This window comes from Notechis scutatus, chromosome 13 (genome assembly GCF_049901735.1).
Source record: "Notechis scutatus isolate UNSWTSFEM ecotype Mainland chromosome 13, rNotScu1.2, whole genome shotgun sequence".
Classification (NCBI taxonomy): domain Eukaryota; kingdom Metazoa; phylum Chordata; class Lepidosauria; order Squamata; family Elapidae; genus Notechis; species Notechis scutatus.
Window position 1 is genome coordinate 935,738 of NC_142021.1, and position 20,766 is coordinate 956,503.

Genomic DNA, 20,766 nt, shown 5'->3' on the forward strand with positions numbered 1-20,766 from the left:
CCCCCACCATGGCGAGGAAGGGGCAGGGTCGCCTGTCGTTCTGAGCATAGAGGCGGGCGCCGCCTAGAACGGCCACACGCTGTTTCCGCTCTAGGCTGCGTCGTCTCTGTAGCGAGCACCCTTTCAGTGCCTAATGAGACTTGTCTTCTCCAGCCCATTGCGCTGCCCTGTCCTGGGCGGCCTTGCTCAGGAAAGAAATAAAATATAACATGTATTCATTGTTATTATTATTATTATTATTGCACCTTAGGAATCAGAGCTATTTTATCAAGATATGGGAAAGTGTTTCTGTTAAGATAGGCCGCCTTGTGGACTTCAATTCCCAGCATTCTCCAGCCAGCAGTGGCATCAACGACCACGTAATAAGGCCTGTAGGAGATAAAACGTGAAAGGCACCAAAGACGGAGGGAAACCGCCTTGAATCCTGAGTTAGTTCTCGGGAGGGCGCCCAGTCCGAAGCGAACTACCTCTCCCAGAGTGCTTGGGGGCACGCCCGGTGACGTCACGCGCCTGCTCTTCAGCGCCGAGGCCCCGGATATTGCCTCTTTTCCCTTCTGCCCAAGGTAAGGATGGTGCGGCCGTGGCGATTTCCTCCCGGGGCCCGGCATTCCCATCCACCGCCATCCGCCTCGGAGAACCACCGGGCCGGGCATAGGCCGGGCGGGGATGCTCCGGGGGCTTTGGGCGGGCGGCGCTGGTCTGCTTCTGCTGGGGCCGAGCGAAAGATTAGGCCGGCGGTGTCCCCGGGAAGGCCGGCTGGCTCTCCCCGGGCTGCCGTATCCTTCCGAAGCGTCGCGGAGCCGCTCCGTCTAGGCCCCTGACAGCGAGGAGGGGACGCCCGGGAATGCCCACCCCAAAGAGGAAGGTTTTTGGCCCGGAACGACCCACGGGCTTTGGAGTAGCCTCCTTCCCTGGCCGGGGAAGCCGACTCAGTCCCTGCCCGCAACGAGGGGCAGGTCCCCCCCAGCCTGGAGGCCTCGTGCATCGGGTGGAAAAGCTCCTCTTCCTATAGCGGCCAATAACGTGGGGATTTTCAAGTCGTTAATCGGAATGCAGCTTCTGCAGTCCGCAAAGATTCTGCTCATTGGAATGGAACTCGCTGCCCAATGGTTCCTTGATGCTTCCTAACTTAGCATAATAAGTGGGTCTATCATACAAGTTAGCTTTCCTTGTAGACTTACGTCTTTGCAAAAATAAAGAAATGCAAAGCACGTATCGGAGTCTGGTGTAGATGTGCAACGGGTTTGCAATGTAGAGAATTGTGCCTTGAGGAGGGAGTACCAAGAGGCAGAGTCTGGATCCCTCTGTGGCTTTCCTTGGGTTGCAAATGGAGGTTTCCCCATTTTTATTTTTTGGTTAGATGGCAGGCGAGAAGAAAACCAGGAGGGTCCGGAAGGTCCATGCCAGCCGCAATCCGGTGCTGGCCCGAGGGATCGGGAAATATTCCCGGTCGGCCATGTACGCACGAAAGGCCATGTACAAGCGGAAATACAACGCGCCGGAGACAAAGGTATGAGGAGAGAAGAACCTTTGCGACGCTTAGTGTTAAGAGCTTGATCTAAACTGGCAGCTTGAAGTTGGGTGGACTGCGACTCCCAGGATGGCTGGGGAATTCTAGGAGTTGCAGTCCACCCAACGTCAAGCTGCTATGGTTGAGAAACAGTGGATCGATCTACGGAAGACAAGCATTTCAAAAATGAGTGGTTGTAATCTGCCAAAGGATGCCACAATACGTGGACCAATTTTTCTTGGTCTGCCTTTATTTTTACCTCCTACGGGAGGTAAACGAGATAACTCCTCATTGAGCATGGAGGACATTGAGCTGGGTTGATGCAGATCACAGGGTCGCTCTGGACACAAATGAGGTTTTCTTCATTGCCTGCAAAGTTTCATTCACCAAAGTCAAACACAGAGAGAGAGAGAGAGACTGGGCTGTAACGGTGAAGGGACTGGCGGCGTTGGGGATACCAGGGACCTCACTGGAGGGGGAGGGGAGACTTTGGGTGGGCACTCTTGCCCAGATGGGGGAGTCAAATTGGGGAAGGAACGATATGGTACAATTTTGGTGTTGTTTCCCTCCCCCAGATAGAAAAGAAGAAGAAAGAGAAGGAGGCAGCCACTGTTACAAAGCCCGTCGGGGGAGATAAGAACGGAGGCACTCGGGTGGTCAAACTTCGCAAGATGGTAAGAGCTGGTGGCCCAAATGAAGCGGCCGAGAGAGCTGTCCTCCTCGGCCTTCAAGAGGCTGATTCTTAACTTTCTTATTCTTATGATTCTTAGACTTTCTACTATTGACCTCACCCCTTTCCTAAGAGGTCTGCAGGGGGTGTGCATAAGCGCACCAACATGCCTACTGTCCCTGTCCTATTGTTTCTTTTATTTTTCTTACATGTATCCGTGTATTCATAACTATGTTTTTACTTACACCTATTATCTTGTAAGCAATTGATAAACCAAATAAAATAAAAATAAACAGAGCTCTGAATCCAGGCCTTTCTTTTCTTCCTTGCAGCCCAGATACTACCCCACGGAGGACGTTCCCCGCAAACTCCTGAGCCATGGCAAAAAGAATTTTGCCCTCCACAAGAGGCGGCTGCGGGGTTCGATCTCGCCAGGAACGGTGGTGATCCTTCTCACTGGCCGCCACCGGGGCAAGGTAACGGGGGCCCTCCGGGGCTCCTCTTGTTGGGGGCATTCAAGAGGCAGGCAGAGATTCCAACGACTGACTCTCTCCCCTCTGCCTTTCTGTTTCCAGCGGGTGGTTTTCTTGAAGCAGCTTGGAAGTGGACTGCTGCTTGTGACAGGTAAGCTCACCTCACGTTTATGAGCCTCTTTCTCTTCCTTGTTAACGGTCCTTTTTAATTTTATACCATTCCGCATAGTAAGTCTTGATATAAAAAGAAAAAAAAAGGCAGCAAATGATCATAATAAAAGATTTGTTTCCTGGAGGTGGAGGATCTTCACCAGCTGGAAGGAATACATGTTCTCTGGCCATCTGAGCTCTCCGTGTACATTATTCTGTCCTCTGTTTTCAGGGCCCTTGGCTATCAACCGTGTCCCACTGCGCAGAGCTCACCAAAAGTTTGTCATTGCCACTTCGACTAAGGTTGATATCTCGGGGGTCAAAGTTCCAAAGCACCTCAGTGACGTTTACTTCAAGAAGAAGAAGCTGCGTAAGCCCAAACATCAGGAGGGCGAAATTTTTGATACTGAGAAAGCGGTAGGTACAGCGCTTGTAGCCTTGAGCTTCCAAGATTGCATTCTGCGTAACTCAAAAGCCAACAAGGGGGCAGGCTGGCACCTGATGCCCCTCCTGGTTTAAGAATCTGTAGATAGATTTCCAAAAGCATTTCAGTATCTTTGCATTTAAGAAAGCAGATTAAATAGAAAGTTAACATGAGGATCTTTAATTACCTATCTCGATGACCTTCTTCCTAATGTTTATATCAGAATCTGCAGAATGATTTAGTGATACGGTCACAGTCCAAACAGCCTCTTCCAAGGGGGGTGTTGTTAGGAAAGCAAAATAGATCAATTTTGGATGCACGTTGGGAAGTAACGTTGACAAGGTTTGCTGTTTAGAAATGGCAACAGGGAAGGCCAGGAACTGCTGGAATAAATGGCTGAAGTAGCATTTCCATTTCCCCCCAGAAATACGAGATTGCAGATCAGCGCAAGGCAGACCAGAAGACGGTAGACTCCCAGCTTCTGCCGGTCATCAAGAAAGTCCCTCAGCTCCGGGGCTACCTGCGTTCCACCTTTTCACTCTCCAATGGAGTTTATCCTCACAAATTGGTCTTCTAAATAGTCTGAAAATACCACAGTAAAATCTTTGGGGGAAAAAAAGTCACTAAGAGCTCTGCTGGTTTTATTTTCTAGAATTGTATATTGGTTTGTCTGCGTGCAAGCAGAAACTTCGATGGTTGAAAACGTGAGGGGGCGTTTGCTGAACATCCGTGTCTGGTCGTAGCTCTCTTTCTTGAGGTGGGATGAGAGTTTGCCATCTTTACGGGAGGCTCCTCCTCCTTTCAGTGCTCAGGACCGTTTTGAAGCAGAATTTGCACCCTACTCTGGGGTGCAAAGAAAACTTCGGAGGCGACTGCTGCTTCAGAGATTGTCCCTAGACTTCACCAACTGCTAGGCCACCAGGGGTCCAAGACTTGACCCCTTAGCCTTGGAGCGCTTGCGGTATTTGTGTGTCCGTGTTCAACTGGCATGATTGCTTAGTAAATAAGTGGTGTCGTGTGGGTGTGTTTTTTTTCCCTTTTGGTCAGGAGAGGGAGCTTGTGTGCCATGCTTGAATCACAGCCTTACAATGGCACTCGGTTTTAGGCAATTGCGTTAATTAAACATTAAGCGAGGAAAAGGAGGTTTTGTGGCTTGAAATCTGGGAAAGCCATAACGCCCCAAGCAACGCGAGAGGCATCTAATCCAGCTTTCCCCAACTAGGTGTTCCCCTCGACAGACGTCAGGTGTGAATCTCGCTTTCTGGGCTCCAGTTCGCTGGATCTCCAGCTCATTTCGTTTTTATTGGGTTGCAGTTCAGAAGGTGGTTGTGTGAATCCAGCCGGTTACTAACTTAGTCAACAGGCTACCTGTTAGGACCAGCCATTCTGGTATAGCCATCCTGATGGTTCCCACAGATAAAAAAATGTGGGGCTGATTACCCCTCCAGCTAGTGGTCAGTTTTACAAAGCCTCAGGACCATGACAACATTGGAGCGTGCTTTTATTCTATTCGAAGCGTTTCTGTAACCGCCCATCTTATTCCAAACTCCAGGCAGCAAGCAGCTCCCGCTCTGGCTCTGTGGGAGAGTCTTGCCAAGCAAGCTCTTCCTGATTCCTTTTGGGCAGCGTGATGAAAGGTTGCAAGGAGCTTGGCCCAGTTTGGATTCCCGTCAAGTCAGGCGCACAAGGCGAAGGCAGGCAGTTTGAGCTTTACGGCAGGCTGGGGTCATTCAGAGGCCAAGGCTCCTGCTTGCTCAAGTCCCTGGTTGGAATAAACTGGGTTAAAATGAGAAGCGTGATTCAGACAGTGGATTATTTAGGGCTCGCAGGATGTATTTGCTGCAATGATGGGTATAGCAAAGTTACCACATTTAGTGAGAAATGCCAAAATTAGCTGTTCAGTCCTTAACAGAGAAATCTGCAAAAGTGACACTCTGCTTAAAAGGCGGCCTTGGCCCCTTTGTTCTGAAGGCGGCACCAGGCAAGCTGCCTTCCCAGATAGCAGAGCCCGTTCTGCTGCTTTGTGCAGAGGTGTGCTCAGCAAAACAATCTGGAAATGACAGGAAATCACCCGTCAGTATCCTGGAGGCCGGTCAGCAGTGAGGAAGGACACCGGATGAATTGGACCAAGCCTTGTGGTTGGCTGTTGGTAGTGCTAATTGCTCCCCTGGCATGAGGTTAGACAGGTAGGATGAATGCTCTTGGTGTCAACTGACTCAGCAGCGTTGGAAGTACTTTGTTTGAAATGGGACTTGTTTGTTTTGTCATTATATCCCCTAAAATATCTAGGGCAGTGAAAAGTAATAAACTTTCCATTAATTTTGGGGTTCACTCACACTTCCCCCTCACTCCCAAAGCACAAATGTTTGGGGGAAATGTACCCTGAAGCAATTTTAACATTTCTCTTTGATTAAACTGGAAGTGAAGAGATCCATTAAAACATGTGAGATATTCAGCAATTAATACAAGTGTTTCACAGCGTGCTCCAGCCACGTTACAGCTACTGAAATTTCATGTTCTATGTTAAAGTATTGAACACTTAATTGAAACTATCTTGGTTCCTACGTTTCGGAAATTATCCTGGCATGAAAAGTGTAAAAGAGAAACATGGTTTATGGGAGGGATGTGTGTGCATTTTTTTAATCCCCAAAGAACTGGCCTGAATCAGAGACTTGGGAAGTATTTGGCATAACCAAGCTTGATTTATTGATTAATTGTACAGGAAATCAAGGACAGAGGATACATTTAGTGCTTATTTTTGTATTGAATTTATAACTCCCATCTTTGAAATATATACAAAGAACAGTGGATATTATTTTGGCTTTAAGCAAAGGCCATAGAAACGTAGCATTTATCCCCACAGACTGGGTTTTGCCATATATCTGGCAATGCTGAGCCATCAGTAAAGCATTTTAAGTCAAACAGGGTGAAAAAAGATAATCCTTGATTCATGTGCTTGTGTTGGCTGAACCCAGTGATTAGTTAGTAGATCACAACTTAGTGCAGTGTAAATTGATATAAAATAAACATGAACATAAAGAGGGAATTTACATTAGGTTAGTTCCCATTCAATAAAAAAAAAATCCATATTAGGTCTTTTTGGAGACATCATGTTTACTCACTAGGAAGCTCTTCGGATGTGGTGTGTCTGAATGGAGGATGTTCATTGTCTATTGGTGCAAACAACTAGAAGAGGGACAATTACCAGAATAAGGAGTAGCCATGTCAAAGTATGTGGCCCAAAGCATGATGCATGTGAATCTGTGAGATGCTTGGGACGAAAAGATGTCCTTTAAAATCTCATGGTGGTCTTGAGTTAATCACAGGATTGAATTATATGATCCTGGGGGGCACTTGGGTGTTCCCACAAGAGGCCAAACTTTTCAGAAGCCAAATAAGAGATATTTAGGGTTTTTCAAGCCACAATAATTTAGGGATGATTACACTTGTTTTTAAATGGGTTATATAGGTATTGCAGGAACATTAGATCAATATTATGCTAACTTCTCACCACTAAAACACACATTATAGTCCTCCAGTATATTGTTTTCTTCTGTATTTCACTAGTAGGACTAATCAAGATCACAGGGTTATGAACTACTTTAGACTGGTGTTACTGAATGTTAATGTGTTGTATCACCCTTTGTGTTGAGATGATCTTTACAGGAAGGTAATAATATCCTGTCAGGGTAATCAAAGGTACAGTCATAGTTAAAGGAGTATAGGAGGTGATGAGACTTCAGCCCTGCCCAATTTATCAACTGTCAGATCAGCCCCAAATGCACATCCCTGAAAGCATCCTTGATCCCATTATATAATGATATTTCACCCTATGTAAATGTATGCTAATTTAGGGTCAGTCTACATAGCTTTCTACTAACAATACAGTTCAGGGATTAAAACAGCCAAAATGTGTGTGAAGCTCAGCTAAAAATCAGAAGGGAAACAAGCAGAAAGTAATTGGCAAAATAATTTAAAGTGGAAAACAAATTCTCGAATACCATTCTAAATCAAAGCAAAACAATTAGACCACCACAGAGAAGGATCTGTGTCTATTCAGAAATACCCTATTTGGTGGGAACCCTTTCCTGTTTTCTGGGGGCGATATATGGCACAGTGGTAGGGGTGTCCAACCTTGGCAACTTTAATATTTGTGGACTTTAGTCCCAGAATTGCCCAACCAGCATTATTTGGTTCCCTTCCTCCCCCCACCACCTCTGATAATGAACATTACAAACAAAACAGTTCCAAACATGTAAATAGCTATTTTTCCTAAGCTAATTAAGTAGCATTAAATTTTATAAAAAAATAATTGGGTGGTATGTTAAAGATGCATGCAGCTGAGTTTTATTTTAATCGCTGAAATAAAAATAGACTATACAGCTGACCAGATGTTCTCTTGTATTGTTCAACCAGCCCAATCCTCTAAGGAAAATTTGCATATTCTAGCAGGCCCTGTTGATTGTTTAAATTATTGTTTAAGGCTTGGATTATAAGATAAAGTGTTGATTCAGTGGGAAACCTGCATACTCATTATGCTATTTCGAACACACAGTTTTGATAGCACCCAATGTTCCTTAAGTTATGCTTTCTGAGATAATATTGCAAGATAAAGCTTACCAAATTTACTCACTGTAGTTTCTGTGGCCAAGCCTTTGTGCGCTATCCCACCGGAAGAGCCAAAATTAGCTGGTGAAACAAATAATTTTATTTCCTAGATAATTCCCTAAAGTACCACCAAATCCATTTAGAACACCTCTATGGTTATTTAAAACAATTTCACTGGTTTGTCTTCCCAATCTTTGGTAACTGATTCAAGAATGGACCTGCTCTCGCATCATTTATAACAAAAATTTTCAAAGGGCAGAATTTTTTGTGTGTGTTTTTGGTTCTCCTTTACTTAGCAGTCATCCTATTGATAGCATCATCCAGAAGTGGACAGCAACACCTTCATTTCAGCTGTCGGATTATTGCTTTGTCTCAAACGATGGTTCCTGAATCTGCCTTGTTGTGGCTATTGCTATTGTTCATCATTGAAAAAACAACTGATTTATCATTTCGGACAATATCTGCTTTGACATCTATGTGTCAGAGTTGAAAGAGATGACAGTGTTGGGTTGAATCAAGGATCTGGCCCTGTTGTAAAAGCCTTGCGTGCCTCTGACCTTGATAAAATGCCCATCCTCTGAAGACATGGCATGGCCATGAAAATGAAGGGCAGTCCCTCACTTTTAAGCAAGGTTTGTTTCCCACTTTTTCTTGCTGCAAATGAAGGCCTCGGATTAAATATCAGCTTGGATGTTATGTGCAGAGTGCATACCACCTTGTTAAGCCTATTAACTGCATGCAAACAAAAAAGGCACAAAAAATGATAAAATCGTGTTTCTTCATTGCTCTCAAGGGAAACCAACACTTTTTTCATTTTATATTCCTACTACAATCCTGAGCATTTTTTTTAAAAAACAAGACTAGGAGAGTATTAATACTTCCTTCCGCTGTAGTATCTGCAGTATTTTTCTAAAATAAATCGATTTTCCAAAATTAAGTTAAAATTAAGTTTTTTTAAATTGCTATATATGGAAAAAAAAATTAGATCTTTTCATCCTAGCTTTTTATTATTTTTGTAAATAATTCAAGGTGGTAAATAGGTGGCATATAGTCCTCCCTTCCCCCACCACCACCCTGTGAGGTAGGCTTGTCTGGGTGGGGTGGGACTCGCCCAAGGTCACCCAGCTGCCTTTCATGCCTAAGGCGGGACTAGAACTCCCAGTCTCCTGGTTTGGGGCTTGGTGCTTCACTGCTTATTCACTTTCAAGGTTTGTGGACTTCAACTCCCAGAATTCCCCAGCCAGCTGGCTGGGGAATTCTGGGAATTGAAGTCCACCTCTCTTAAAAACGACCACGGTTGAGAAACGGATCGGAACCGCCCCCGCCAAGGCAGAACAGGCCGCCCGCTTGCCCCCATCCCCGCTCCCCTTTGCCATCCCGGCTTAAGATTCGCCGAAAGAACCGGCGACCCTCACCTCCTTCCCCGGCGGGGACCACAAGCGCTCTGAGGCGATCCGGACCGGGCGGGGTCTATGGCGGGGCAGCCAATGAGCGGCGTCCGGGGAGGGGGAGAGAGAGAGCTCTGTCACGCCCAGTGGGCGGGGTAACGCGCGCGTCCTGGCTCTTCGGTCGCGCGGCGCGGGGCATGCCGGGCCCTCCTCCCCCTCCCGCGCCTTGAGGTCCGCTCGCGCGCCTCCAAGATGGCGTGGTGCCGTCAGCCGGGCGCGTGAGTAGGCCCCGCCCCCTCCTCCGCCCATCATGGCGGGGGGTTGAGGGCGCCGCCTCCGCCGCTCCTCCTCCCCCCCTCCTCCTCCTCCCGCCGCCCGGCCTGCCGGAGCATCCCCGCTTCTCCTCAGCCGCCACCGCCGAGGAAGGAGGTTGGGAGGCAGGTGCCGCCGTCCCCGCCCGGCCTCCTGGATGGGCTCCCCGGCGGGCGCCTCGGGCTCCGCGGCGGCCACCGCCGCCGACTCGGCGCAGTGGCTGTCGGTGAAGGAGGAGACCATCTTTCTCCACGACGGGCTGATCCGGGTCACCGACCTGGCCGAGCTGCCCAGCGAGATCATCGGCGTGGCCGAGCCCGGAGACACCGAGCTGGAGGTGAGGAAGGATTGGGGGCTCGGACAATGGCGGGTGGGGGTCGCGGGGCCTTTACCTGAGGGGGAGTCAGTGTCCCCCCCCAGGAGGGAAGGCCCTGGCTGGCTCCGAGGGAGGCGAAGGGGGCCCCGGCATCGCCTTGGCCTCTTCCTCTGCCCGCCCCCGTCGTTAGACGGGGGGGGAAGGTGGGAAGGGGAGGGCTGGGGGTTAATAACGGGACAGGCTCAAGGGAGGGGGCCCTTGGTTTGCCCCCCCACCATCACCAAGGGAATGGGAGCCAAAGAGGGCCCTGGGGGTCCCACTGAGTCGAGGAAGGAAGGATAAGAGATGGAAGGAAGGTAGACAGGTGAGAGAAGGAAGGGAAGAGATGGAAGGTGAGAGAAAGAAGGAAAGAAGGAAGGGAGGTTTGGACAGGATGGGGGAGGGAAGAAAGAAGGAAGAATTAGAGATGGAAGGTAGCTAGGTGAGGGAAGGAAGGAAGGAAGGTGAGAGAAGGAAGGAAAGAGAAGGAAGTTGAGAGGTGGGAGGAAGGAAGGAAGGAAAGATGAGAGGAGGAAGGAGGGATCACCCCCAACCTCTCTTTCTGGGAAGGAGATGCACACCTGGGTCAGGGATATTTAACAGAGGGAGGGTGCTCAGGTGGGGAACCGGCCCACTGGAAAGATCAAATCCTGCCCTGGAAGGAGCCTTCCCATTGTAAGGGACTGGAATGAAGGGGATGGAATGGGGAAGGGTGGGAGATGGGAAGACCCTTGGAAGATATGGGATAAGAGGTGGGTCAAGGAAGGCAGCGAAGGAAGAAGAACTGGAGGCGGGCGGAGGTCAAGAGGAGAAAGTTTAGAGGTGATCCTGGCCAAGGGACCGGATGGGAGAAGCTGCCCAAGGGAGGAGAAACAGGTGGGAGGAGGACCGAGGAGCTTGGTTGAAGGACAACCTCTGAAAGGCCAGCGGATGAAGGATGGGAAGCTGAGGGCTGGGAGATGGGAAATAGGGGGGGGGGGCAGGATGGAGAGTGACCGGTCTGGGGGGAGGAGAGGGGCAGAGAGCAGCTCTGATTCCTTGATCCCAGCAGGATCGAGGTGCCCATCCAAGAACAGGAAGGAGCATGTAAACACTGGGGCAGGTCTGCCTACATCCACATTGCTCCACAGGCTGCCTGTCGCAAAGGTGATTCAGCAGTAAGGAAGCAGCAGAGGCCAGAGGTTGGGCAGCTCTCCTCCTCCTCCTCCTCCTCTCTTTCTCCTGGGGAATCCTCCCCCCGCCCCCACCCAGGGGGATCCTCTCATTCTGGTTTTCCTGCTGAATGGCCTGCCTTGTTCTGACATGTGCCCATGGCTGATTCCGGGGCTGAGCTCCCTGGGGTGGCCCAAAAGCCAAGGGAGAGGAACCATGAGGCTTGGCAATCTGGGCTTCTTCCCCCCCCCCTTAAAAAGAGGGGCTGCCGAAGAGCCCTGGGCTGCCAATGCCTTTCCTGCTACGGCTTTTCTGATGCGCCTCCCTCCGTCACTCCGCCCTCTTCCCCAGCCGGGTGGCTCTCGGTGACACAGGTTCTTTGTCAGAAGCCGGGTGGTGTGAACCAAACGGGGACGGTTCAGCAGGCACCGCATTGAAGGCTTATGCTTGGTCACCTGCGTTTGTGTAGGGAGCTTGAAGGGATGCTATTGTGTTGCCGGGAAGGAGCCCGGGCTGCCGTCAGCTCTTCGGGTGGACAAGCAATGGAGTATGGGTGGTGGAAATGACACTGGCCCACACATTGCAAGCCTTTTGTTAAAATAAATGCTGACGGCCCCTTTTTTTTGGGGGGGGGGAGGCTTGTTTTTGTTGTGATCTGTCAAAGAACGTGGAATGGTTTGTGGTCTTGTGGTCCAGAAGGCGGTGGTTCTTGTTTGGGTTTTTTTCTTTTTCCTTTTTGCATCAATATAGTTTGCATCCAGAAATAGAATTGAGCCCATTAGTTCTGCAAGCCTGCTTTAAATGATGATTAATCACATGACAGCCCTGTGCAGTAATTGCTCAGAGAGCCTGCTGTAGTTTCAAGGTAATTGTACAATCTCTACAATTGTTTAGAAAACATGTTGTGGAATGGAAGCTGATAATGTGGATGTTTGGGGTTCCTGAAATGTAAATAGCAATGGATAAGCCTTTGCTTTCCCTCGCCTCTCCCCAAAGGATGTTTAACAGATAAATGGGAGTACAAAGGCCAGCACCCTGCCAGCCAGCAGAGCCCACAAGGCCCCAGTAGCTGGGCAGGATACAGGGGCGGTCCAATACCACTCAGGTGGAAAAGCTGCTGCATCCAGCTGATTGTTCCCATTAATATTTTTACTGTTTACTTATTTGTTAATAGCACTTAGACTTATATGCCACTTGCCCCAACAATCGGGGTCCTCATTTTACCAACCTCTCAGAAGGACGGAAGACTGAGTCAACCTTCGGCCAGTCAGGAATGGACTTACTTATTAAATTTATATGCTGCCCATCTCACCAGCAAGTGGCTCTAAATTTACATTTCTCCCACATAAAAATGCAATGGATCGTCCCAAATGCTTTGGGGGCGGGTGGGGGTGAGGCACACCCCAGATTACGCCTGGCAACTTTGCACATTTAGCTCAAAACGGGGAAAGTTTCTTGACTTTCAGCTTGACTCCCGAAGGCCAGCACTCACCTGGGTCCACGCTTCTGTCTGGGAGCATCCAGTCAGAGGCCAAGAGATCTAGGGACCCAGTCCTCTCCTCCTGGGGGGGTCCCTGCACCTGGTTGTCCCCACACAGAGGCAGCACTGAGTCTTTGAGACGAACGTCCCTCCTCCTGGGTGTCCTCCCTGACTTCCTCTGCTCCCTTGTCACTCTGGTCATCTTCATATCACATCCTCATCATATCTTGTGGCGATGAATCCCGCAGATTAATTGCCGGAAGTGTGAAGGAGGTTTCTGTTGTTCTTTTTCTCTATGGCTTCACTGAATGGCCCCTGCCGCTAGCGATGGAGGAGGGGGGAGAAAGCAGCCCCTAGCCCTATTTTCCTCACCCAGGGCATTATTTTCCTTTTTTAAAACCTTTCTGCATTTTGTTCTTGCCCGTCTCAGATGTTTCAGCTTTTTCTCAAGCTCCTGATAGTTTTGTTTGTCCTTGTCTGCACTCCCCCCCCCCACTCAGTTCTTCATAGCCTTTTCAAATGTGATGACTAAAACCGAGCACAGTATTCCAGTTATGGCTGTGCTATAGATCTGCAATAAGAGCTTCCCATTGTTGGCAGCCGTCTTTTCAACTGCACTGTCATCTATACAGAGATGGTTTTTTTATTACATTCTTCTGGGATTGACTTCCCAGTTTATTCTGCGGCCCTGGGATTTCCTAGTGGTCCCCCATCCTGGTACTAACGAACTCTGGCCTCTTTCCCGCTTTTCAAGACCAGACCAGCCTGGAAATCACTCAGAACCCTTTGACTTCAGAGTGTTTATTTAAAAATAAATGCCTCTTCGATAGGCAGCCTGTTTGCTGTTTCTGCAGGATTTTAGCTCCCGTTGCTCAACAAAGAGTTAAAGAAGTTAGGAGTACTGCTTTTCCTAGAGAGAGAGAGAGATCATGATTAAGTGGGAGTCCTTTGTGGGCTACCCAGTAATTTCAGTGCAAAAATTATTTAAATGGAATGACGAGGAAGTTGAGAAATTCATCCAAACAGAGGAGGATGGTGTGGTGGTGTTGGTAGAGCTAATTCAGGAGCTCACTTTTTTCTCTTCTTTTGCACATGTGTTGCAGCGATAAACGACCCAGATGCTGGCAAAGTATACCTGGATGCTGTGTATCATCTTAGTTAGGAGTTCTGGTAGAGAAAAACTGTGATATGATACCAGAAAGTGGGATGGTTGTAAAAATATCAGGGTCCTCAATTTACGGCCACAATGGAGCCCCAAATTTCTCTTGCTGAGTGCAACATTTGCTAAGGAAAGTTTTGCTGCCCCCGCCTCCATTTTACAACTTCTCACCACCATTCTTAAGCCAGTCCCTGCAGGTCATAAGTTAGTAACCCGGTCGTTAAGTGAACCCCTTGGAGTTTGCTTGTCAGAAGGTTGCAAACAAGACCCGCCATGACCTTGGGACGCAGCAACCGTCATAAATATAAACCCGTTGCCCAGCCTCCGAACTTTGGTGACGTGACTGACCCTGGGGATGCTGCAAAGGTGGTAGCTGTGGGGAAAAAGCTAGTCCTAAGTCACGTTTTCCAGTGCCGTTGTAACTTTGAACAGTCACTAAATGAACCGTTAAGTCGAGGACTGCCTGTACATACGTGAAGAATATAGCATAGGTGAGAAACCAGACAGGACTCACAGGGTACTTGCTGGCGACAGAAATCCTCATTCAGAGCCCCCCCCAAAAAAACCCCAAAGGCCCAGTGCCAGCCAGGCATCATCCCTCATGAGAAGTACCCCCAAAGGGGCCCTTTGCCCTGACCCTTCTCAGAGGTCAGTGTGTGCCACCCATTCCTGGGGTTACACAAACAGTTGTGATTGTCCTGTCCTTGCTTTGTGTGGAGCATGGCCGCTTCCAGGACTGACATCGATCGTTCTAGCACACACCAGTTGCTTTTTGTGTTGACTGTTGGAAATCTAGAAGGCACCACTCTTTAGAGGCTACTCTGCTGGCAGCACAATGGGAAAGAACCACTCGGGCCCATGACTGGCGCATTCTCAGCCTTCAGGGTTTGTGCTGTGCTTACCTGGGTATAGATTTTGCCAATACAGCAAGCATCTCGGCTGCAGGAGTGGGTCTATTCTTTTATATCTATGTAAAAGAATATATATATATATATATATGGTGGGTGTGTGTGTCTCATGCACCAGTTCTCCTTTATTCCCAAGAAGCCACTGGACTGGCTGTGATCCTCCATTACTTTTGTATTCTTAAAAACAAGGGGAATTCACCCTGAATAACAAAGGAATTCTCTCCTCAATGGTCCTGACTCAGCAGAGGAATAATATACAGAGGAGAAGAACAAGGCATGGGTACATGGGGACCAGCCTTGTAAAAGTTTCGACCCAAATCCGGGGCTGTTCGTTATTCTCTTGGGATCAGATCCGTGGAAACATGCATAACCCTTAGAACCCTGTTTCTCAACCTTAGCAACTTTTAAGAGGAGTGGATTTCAACTTCATGCTGGCCGGGGAATTCTGGGAGTTGAAGTCTGTTCGTTTTAAACTTACTTGCCAGCACTTCTTTCCCTGCGTGAAATCACAACATTTTCCTAATAAAAAAGCAGAAATTGCCGCTGTTAAATTTTGCACCGTCTTAGAATTTGGAGGATGCCACAGTGAATTTGTAATGCTGGAAAACCGAATGGATTTTTATTAGACCCTGTTTTGTGAGTTTACACCCCGCTAAATCAATGTTTGCAGCATTTAGCTAACTACGTATGTCAGCTAGTATTTATTTGGCTGATTGGCCTTGAAATCCTTTCTCAGTAATCCTATTTCTTGCTCCTTGCCATTGAAGTTGCTCAAAAAACAAAAGCTCTGGTTTTATGTGTCATCTAATGTCATCTACAAGCCATATAAAGCAACCCAGAAAAGGTTGTGAATTCATAAATATCTGATACTGATCGTAAAGCGAATGGTAACATTATCCGAAATTTTAAATCCGTCTGGATAGTGGTTCTGCTTTAATGGTACCTTGGCACAACACAAATTTTATGCTTGGTCGTTAATCAAAGCGTGTGTGTGTGTGTGTGTGTGTCTTGCATGCTCTTGCAAGATGGGGGATAAAATGAGGTAATTGATAGTATTTCTTCCCCCACTTAAAAGCTCAGGCTTTTAAAGCAGTCAGGGCAGTAAGTTCAGAAGTGAATCAAGCTTTGTGTTTTTCCTTAGGGCAGCCACTCAGTAGCAGCACGAGGTGAATTGATGCCAAGGACCAGCATGGATTCTATAAGGGGAAAAGCCCATAGCTTGGATATTGGTTCCAGTCTGCCTTCCTGGAAAACTCAGTATCTTCTCACCCTCGGCCGCTTTTAAGAGGGTGCTGGCTGGGGAATTCTGGGAGTTGAAGTCCACTCATCTTAAAGCGGCCGAGGTTGGGAAACCCTGTTCTAAAGCCTGCCGAGCTGCAGATATTCTCCCCGCTTTGGGTGATGACTTTGGAGCCCTTCCTCTCCCCGAAGGCTCCGGGCTTGAACCCTGGGAGGGAGCTGGAGAAGGCCTCCCTGAGCCTGAAGGTCTCCCCCTCTCTGTCCCCTCCAGATCTTAACCTTCGAGACCAAGAACCCCACGGAGCTGTCGGAGCGCCTGCGCGCCATCTGTGGCAACCAGAGCAACGCCTACGCCCGCCTGCTGGAGTACCGCCTGAATGCGCTGCGGGGCCTCTGGAACGCCCAGCGCCAGCTGGCCCTGGAGGAGCAGCACGAGCGGGAGAGCTCGGGCGATGAGGAGGCGCTGGCCCTGCTTAAGCGGCAGGGCCTCCTGCAGCAGTCGGAGCAGGCGCCCTTCACCTCCCGCATGGGTCTGCTCCTGGTCTTCCCCCTGATCGAGTCCCAGAGCAGGACCGACCCTTCCTTGGGCAACGTCACCGCCGAGGTGCTCCTCTCCTGCCTCCGGGACTGCCAGCCCTTGAGCCTGACCAAGGAGCCCGCCGACTGCCTGAACGGCATCGAGGCTCTGCTCTGCTCCTGGCTGGAGGAGGCCTCGCCCTGCGGCCAGCAGATCCCCCACCGGCAGAAGGAGAACGCCGCCGCTGCCCTGGTGGCCTTGGCCTGTGCCAGGTAGGGGGAGTGCGGCGGCGGGGGGGCGGGTCCTCTGGTGTCCTTCGGGGCAGGAAACCCCTGCTTGGCTCCTGGCTCTCCTCGGCAACGCTAAGAGAAGCCCCCTCCCCTCGTCTTTTCTGACACACCCATCTATAAAAAAAGCCAAACAGGTAGTCCTTGACTTCCAACAGTGCCTTTCGTGGCCGTCCAAAGCAAGGCTCTTCCAACTTGGCAAGCTTGTGGGTTTCAGCTCCCAGAATCTCTCCTCCTCCAGTCATGCTAGCTCAGGAATTCTGGGAGTCGAAGCCCACGAGGCTTAAAGCTTGCCAAGTTGGAAGACCCTTGGTTTTAACTGCTCGATTGTTGGCCTAGTGCAAGGATCTTCCAACTTGGCAAGCTTTAAGCCTTGTGGACTTCCACTCCCAGAATTCCTGAGCTAGCACGACTGGAGGAGGAGGGATTCTGGGAGTGGAAGCCCACGAGGCTTAAAGCTTGCCAAGTTGGAAGAGCCCTGGTCCAAAGTCACAGCGGCACTGAAAAAAGGGACTTGGGGCTGTTTTTCCTGCTTACAGCCATCATGGTCACGTGATCAAAATTCAGGTGCTTGGCAACTGACTCACCTCTATGACAGGATCACGGGGTCCCGGGGTCCCCTTTTGCGACCTTCTGGCAAGCGAAGTCGACGGGGAAGTCGGATTCACTTAACCCCTACGTGACTAACTTAATAACTGAGGTGATTCACTTAGCAACAGTGGCAAAGAAAGGTCGTAAAATGGGGCAAAATGAACAACAAAGGTTTCACTTAGCAACATAAATGTTGGGCTCCCGTGTGGTTGTACGTTGAGGACTACCTGTTACTTGCAGGAGGCCCTGTTGGTGCCTTCCCATCCCTGTTTAAAGAGGTTGGCTTACGTCGGGGGTCTCTGCGTTGTCCTGCAGGACAGCAAACTGCCGGGGGACGGGGGCTTGTCCTGTCCGCAGTCCTGGTAACTTTGTTGGGCAACCCCCGAAGACAGAAGGCAACCCAACTGCCACTCAGGAAGGTCCTCTGCAGCTCCCGGTCTTCCCTGGGCATTCAGAGGAGGTTCTGCCGAGGAAAGGAAGCCCCCGGGGAGCAGGATCAGGGCGTCTTTCCCTCTCTTCCATGCTGGAGTCGGGGGGGGTCCTTGTTCCCCTGAGTTTGGAGACAGTCCTCACAAAGCAGAACCGGCCAGGACCTTCTCTGCGCTCTTGGGGGGTCCTTTTGCATTCTGACCACCGTGCAAAACACTCCCAAGAATTCCCTTCATCCTCACCTAGATAAGTTTGCCTGCTTTTTTCCACCCAGGTGGTGTCCTTTTTCCCCACTGGGTTTGAACCATCTTTTTCACTTACTGCTAGGTGTCCGCTGATTGGAAACAGAAACAATATGCAATATGTGGGTATCAGTCCCCAAGTCTTTTTGATTGATTGATTGATTGATCTATCTGGGCATTAGTGTCGGGTCCTGCTCTGTTTAGAGAGCTCTGTCGCCTCCATTAGCATCTTAGGGTATCTGAAGAGGGACCTCTGCCTTCTTGTCTTTTGCCCAGGGGCTCCCTCAAAACCTTTGTTCACACCGTCCACCTCCTGCAAAAACAGACTGATTTAGGATCCCTGCCTGTGGCTGATGTGTTGTACAGGTGAGGAGGAGGAAGGGGAGGAGGGGGAGTGGATAGGGAGCACCCCAGGTGTTGCTCTCAACCAGGGGCCTCCAACCTTGGCCACTTTCAGACTTGTGGAGCCCTGGGAGTTGGCCAAGGTTGGAGGGCCCTGCCCTAAACCACACACATCAGTTCAGTAATGCCAAGTTCACTGTTTTCTCCCAATAATACAAAGCCCATAAAGGTGAACTCTTTGTGTGTAGGTGTTTGTATTTCACAGAAGCGCGTATTTATGTGTGTGTGTGTGTGTGTGTGTGTCTCCACATCTGCTCCCTGAAGGCTGCTGCTTTTAGAAGGCGGACCTGGATCCCCCTCCTGCTTGCTAGGGGGCAAACACATGGTGTCCTGGGGTTTTGAGGACATGTTGCCAGCACCTGATGCTAACCCCGGCTCTGGCTCCGAAAACAAAGGTAAGAACCCTGGACTTTCCTGCCTTTCGAGCACCTGAGGTTGGGTATTTTCGGGACGGGCAGAAGCCATGGCTAAAGGATAGCAGGGTAGAAGCCGTGGAAAGGTTTTATTCCACTGGGAAGTGACCTCCTTCAGGGCAGACACGGGTGGTTGTGAGAAGAAGGTTGCTCCTTCCAGAATGTAGGAATAAAAATGCAACCCTGACCCCCCAAAATAGGGCCTCTGATAAAAAGCAGGGAACCGTTCTTCTTCCGGCCTCTTAATCTCTCTTCTCCAGCTTAATGGCGGCCAATTTTTTGCACCTGCACCTGGAGGAATTTTCTCCCAGGCTTGCATCTTTCTCCTTGATGCTGCCCAGTTGTCAGTGCTCAGAACTGGACGTAGTCGAAGATTTAACTGTAAAATGAGACCATCAAGCTTTTTTCTGTTGGCCTTTTGCAGACCTAACAAGGGGGGCAGCCCTAGGGAAGGCCCTGCCTAGTGCACAGGTGACAGCTGGCCGTGACTCCAAAGAAACATCTGCCCCGTTCTTGCCCCGAATTCTGTGGCTTTGAAAATAACCCTCCTCTTCCTCTTCCTCCTCCTGAATGCCTCTTCCAGATGCAGACTTAGGCCGCTGCCTGGCCGTGGATGGACTTTATCTTTACACCACCAACTCCGTTGGCCGGGGAATCAGCAAATTAGGCTCTGGATTACACGGTACTTTACGGTAAGCCCTGCACCAAAGCACGGTCTCCGAGATAGCGACGGCGGTGGAGAGAAAGACAACATTGGGCGGGTTTCAGGAGGGAACGAAGGAGCCACGAACAGAAGCACCTGATCCAGAGCGCCCCCCCCCCCCGCTCTTCCTTTCAGGGGCTTTGTCTACTCCCGCAACGAGGAACTGGAATCCGGCTGGGTGGCCTTCGGCAACGGCCGGCTGCTCCACAGGCCGGTCTCCTTTGACAGCAAACCTCACTCCCTTTTCCAGGTCATCGATCAGAACACCCTTCAGGTAAAACCAGAGCTGTTTTCTATAAAAAGACAGGTTTCTCAATATCCATTTGTTGATTCCATAGGGAAGGAGAGTAAACTTTCCTTTTCAGCACCTCAAAATTGCCGCTTATAATTCTCTTCTGGAAAGTATCATTCAAAAAGCCATAGTTTTCAGGATGTTAAATGTGTCTTAAAGTCCTGGGTCAGCCAAGAAAAACTTTCACTTCAAAAACTTTCTCCTCTTCCTCCTGCACATTCTTACCCAGCTGCCGGCTTCTTTGTGGCGGCCATTACAGACCGCCGCTGCACCGTCTTGAGAAAGGGGGTTTTGCCGGCCGGGAGGGGTCTGCAACACCCCAAACCCCTCTCCGGATCCCCCCTATCTTCAGCCGCCCCTGCAGGGCAGCCTTAGCCTCCAAACCCATCCGGATCGGAGGCACCAAAACGGCTAGCGCCGCAGGGATCGCGCAGTATCGCGAATCCCTGCCGCTAGCGAAGCCGACAAACCGGAAGTTCCAAAACCAGAGCTGTTTTTAGATCGGCTGTCTGTCCCAGGGCCTGGTTTGTGATCGAGCCAGGTGGTCCTGTCCGCCATCCCCCGATCTTCAATAATAATTGATTGTCTCTTGGAAAGCCAGGTGGTCTTTCTGAAACTAAGATTTTTTAAAAAAATCCCTTGTGCGCCTGCTGTCCTTCCCTGGGGAGCTTTTCCGTCCATCCACAAATGCTCAAGACTGCCCAGCCATGACTTAGGACCGGAGAACTATGCCAGGCAACATCTCAGCGCATGAAACTGCGATGCCCTGGATGCTTCCGAGATGACTCAGGCGCTCGGTCTCCCTTTGAAAGCTGGGAATCCATTCCCAAGAACGTCAGAGCATTAGCACAATATTGTCTGCTGGCTGCATCTGAGACTCCGGCCAAGAGCCCAAGAGCTGAGACAGCAGCAGACAAACGTCGAGCATCAAGTTACACGAGCCCTGGGCTGCTTAGTGTCGCAACCGGGCGATTACACAGAGGGATCTCAGGACGGCTTAGCCCAGGGTGTCCAACCTTGGCACTTTAAGACTTGTGGACTTCAACTCCCAGGATTCCTCAG

General features: G+C 49.7%; 2 protein-coding genes across 2 annotated transcripts in view; both read left to right on the forward strand.

Annotated features, from left to right (window-relative positions):
- The first annotated feature begins 324 nt into the window (after nucleotides 1-324).
- On the forward strand, nucleotides 325-3,850 carry RPL6 (ribosomal protein L6). Its single transcript, XM_026689212.2, has 7 exons — nucleotides 325-563; nucleotides 1,361-1,510; nucleotides 2,086-2,184; nucleotides 2,513-2,656; nucleotides 2,756-2,804; nucleotides 3,036-3,220; nucleotides 3,652-3,850. Exons 2-7 carry the CDS (start codon nucleotides 1,361-1,363, stop codon nucleotides 3,802-3,804), a joined length of 780 nt encoding a protein of 259 aa, XP_026544997.1. The 5' UTR covers nucleotides 325-563; the 3' UTR covers nucleotides 3,805-3,850.
- A 5,748-nt stretch (nucleotides 3,851-9,598) lies between these two features.
- HECTD4 (HECT domain E3 ubiquitin protein ligase 4) overlaps nucleotides 9,599-20,766 on the forward strand; it is a 50,315-nt gene continuing 39,147 nt past the window's right edge. Inside the window, 6 exon segments of the mRNA XM_087942903.1 lie at nucleotides 9,599-9,872; nucleotides 16,100-16,617; nucleotides 18,171-18,260; nucleotides 18,561-18,691; nucleotides 19,293-19,401; nucleotides 19,548-19,686. Coding sequence (XP_087799029.1) covers nucleotides 9,693-9,872; nucleotides 16,100-16,617; nucleotides 18,171-18,260; nucleotides 18,561-18,691; nucleotides 19,293-19,401; nucleotides 19,548-19,686 — 1,167 coding nt within the window. The 5' untranslated portion in view covers nucleotides 9,599-9,692.

Excerpts from the sequence above, each read along its gene's own strand:
- RPL6 (XM_026689212.2), top strand. The coding sequence starts at position 1,361 with ATGGCAGGCGAGAAGAAAACCAGGAGGGTCCGGAAGGTCCATGCCAGC. Across the intron at positions 1,511-2,085 it reads ACAACGCGCCGGAGACAAAG|ATAGAAAAGAAGAAGAAAGA; the intron begins GTATGAGGAGAG and ends TCCCTCCCCCAG. Across the intron at positions 2,657-2,755 it reads CTGGCCGCCACCGGGGCAAG|CGGGTGGTTTTCTTGAAGCA; the intron begins GTAACGGGGGCC and ends TTCTGTTTCCAG.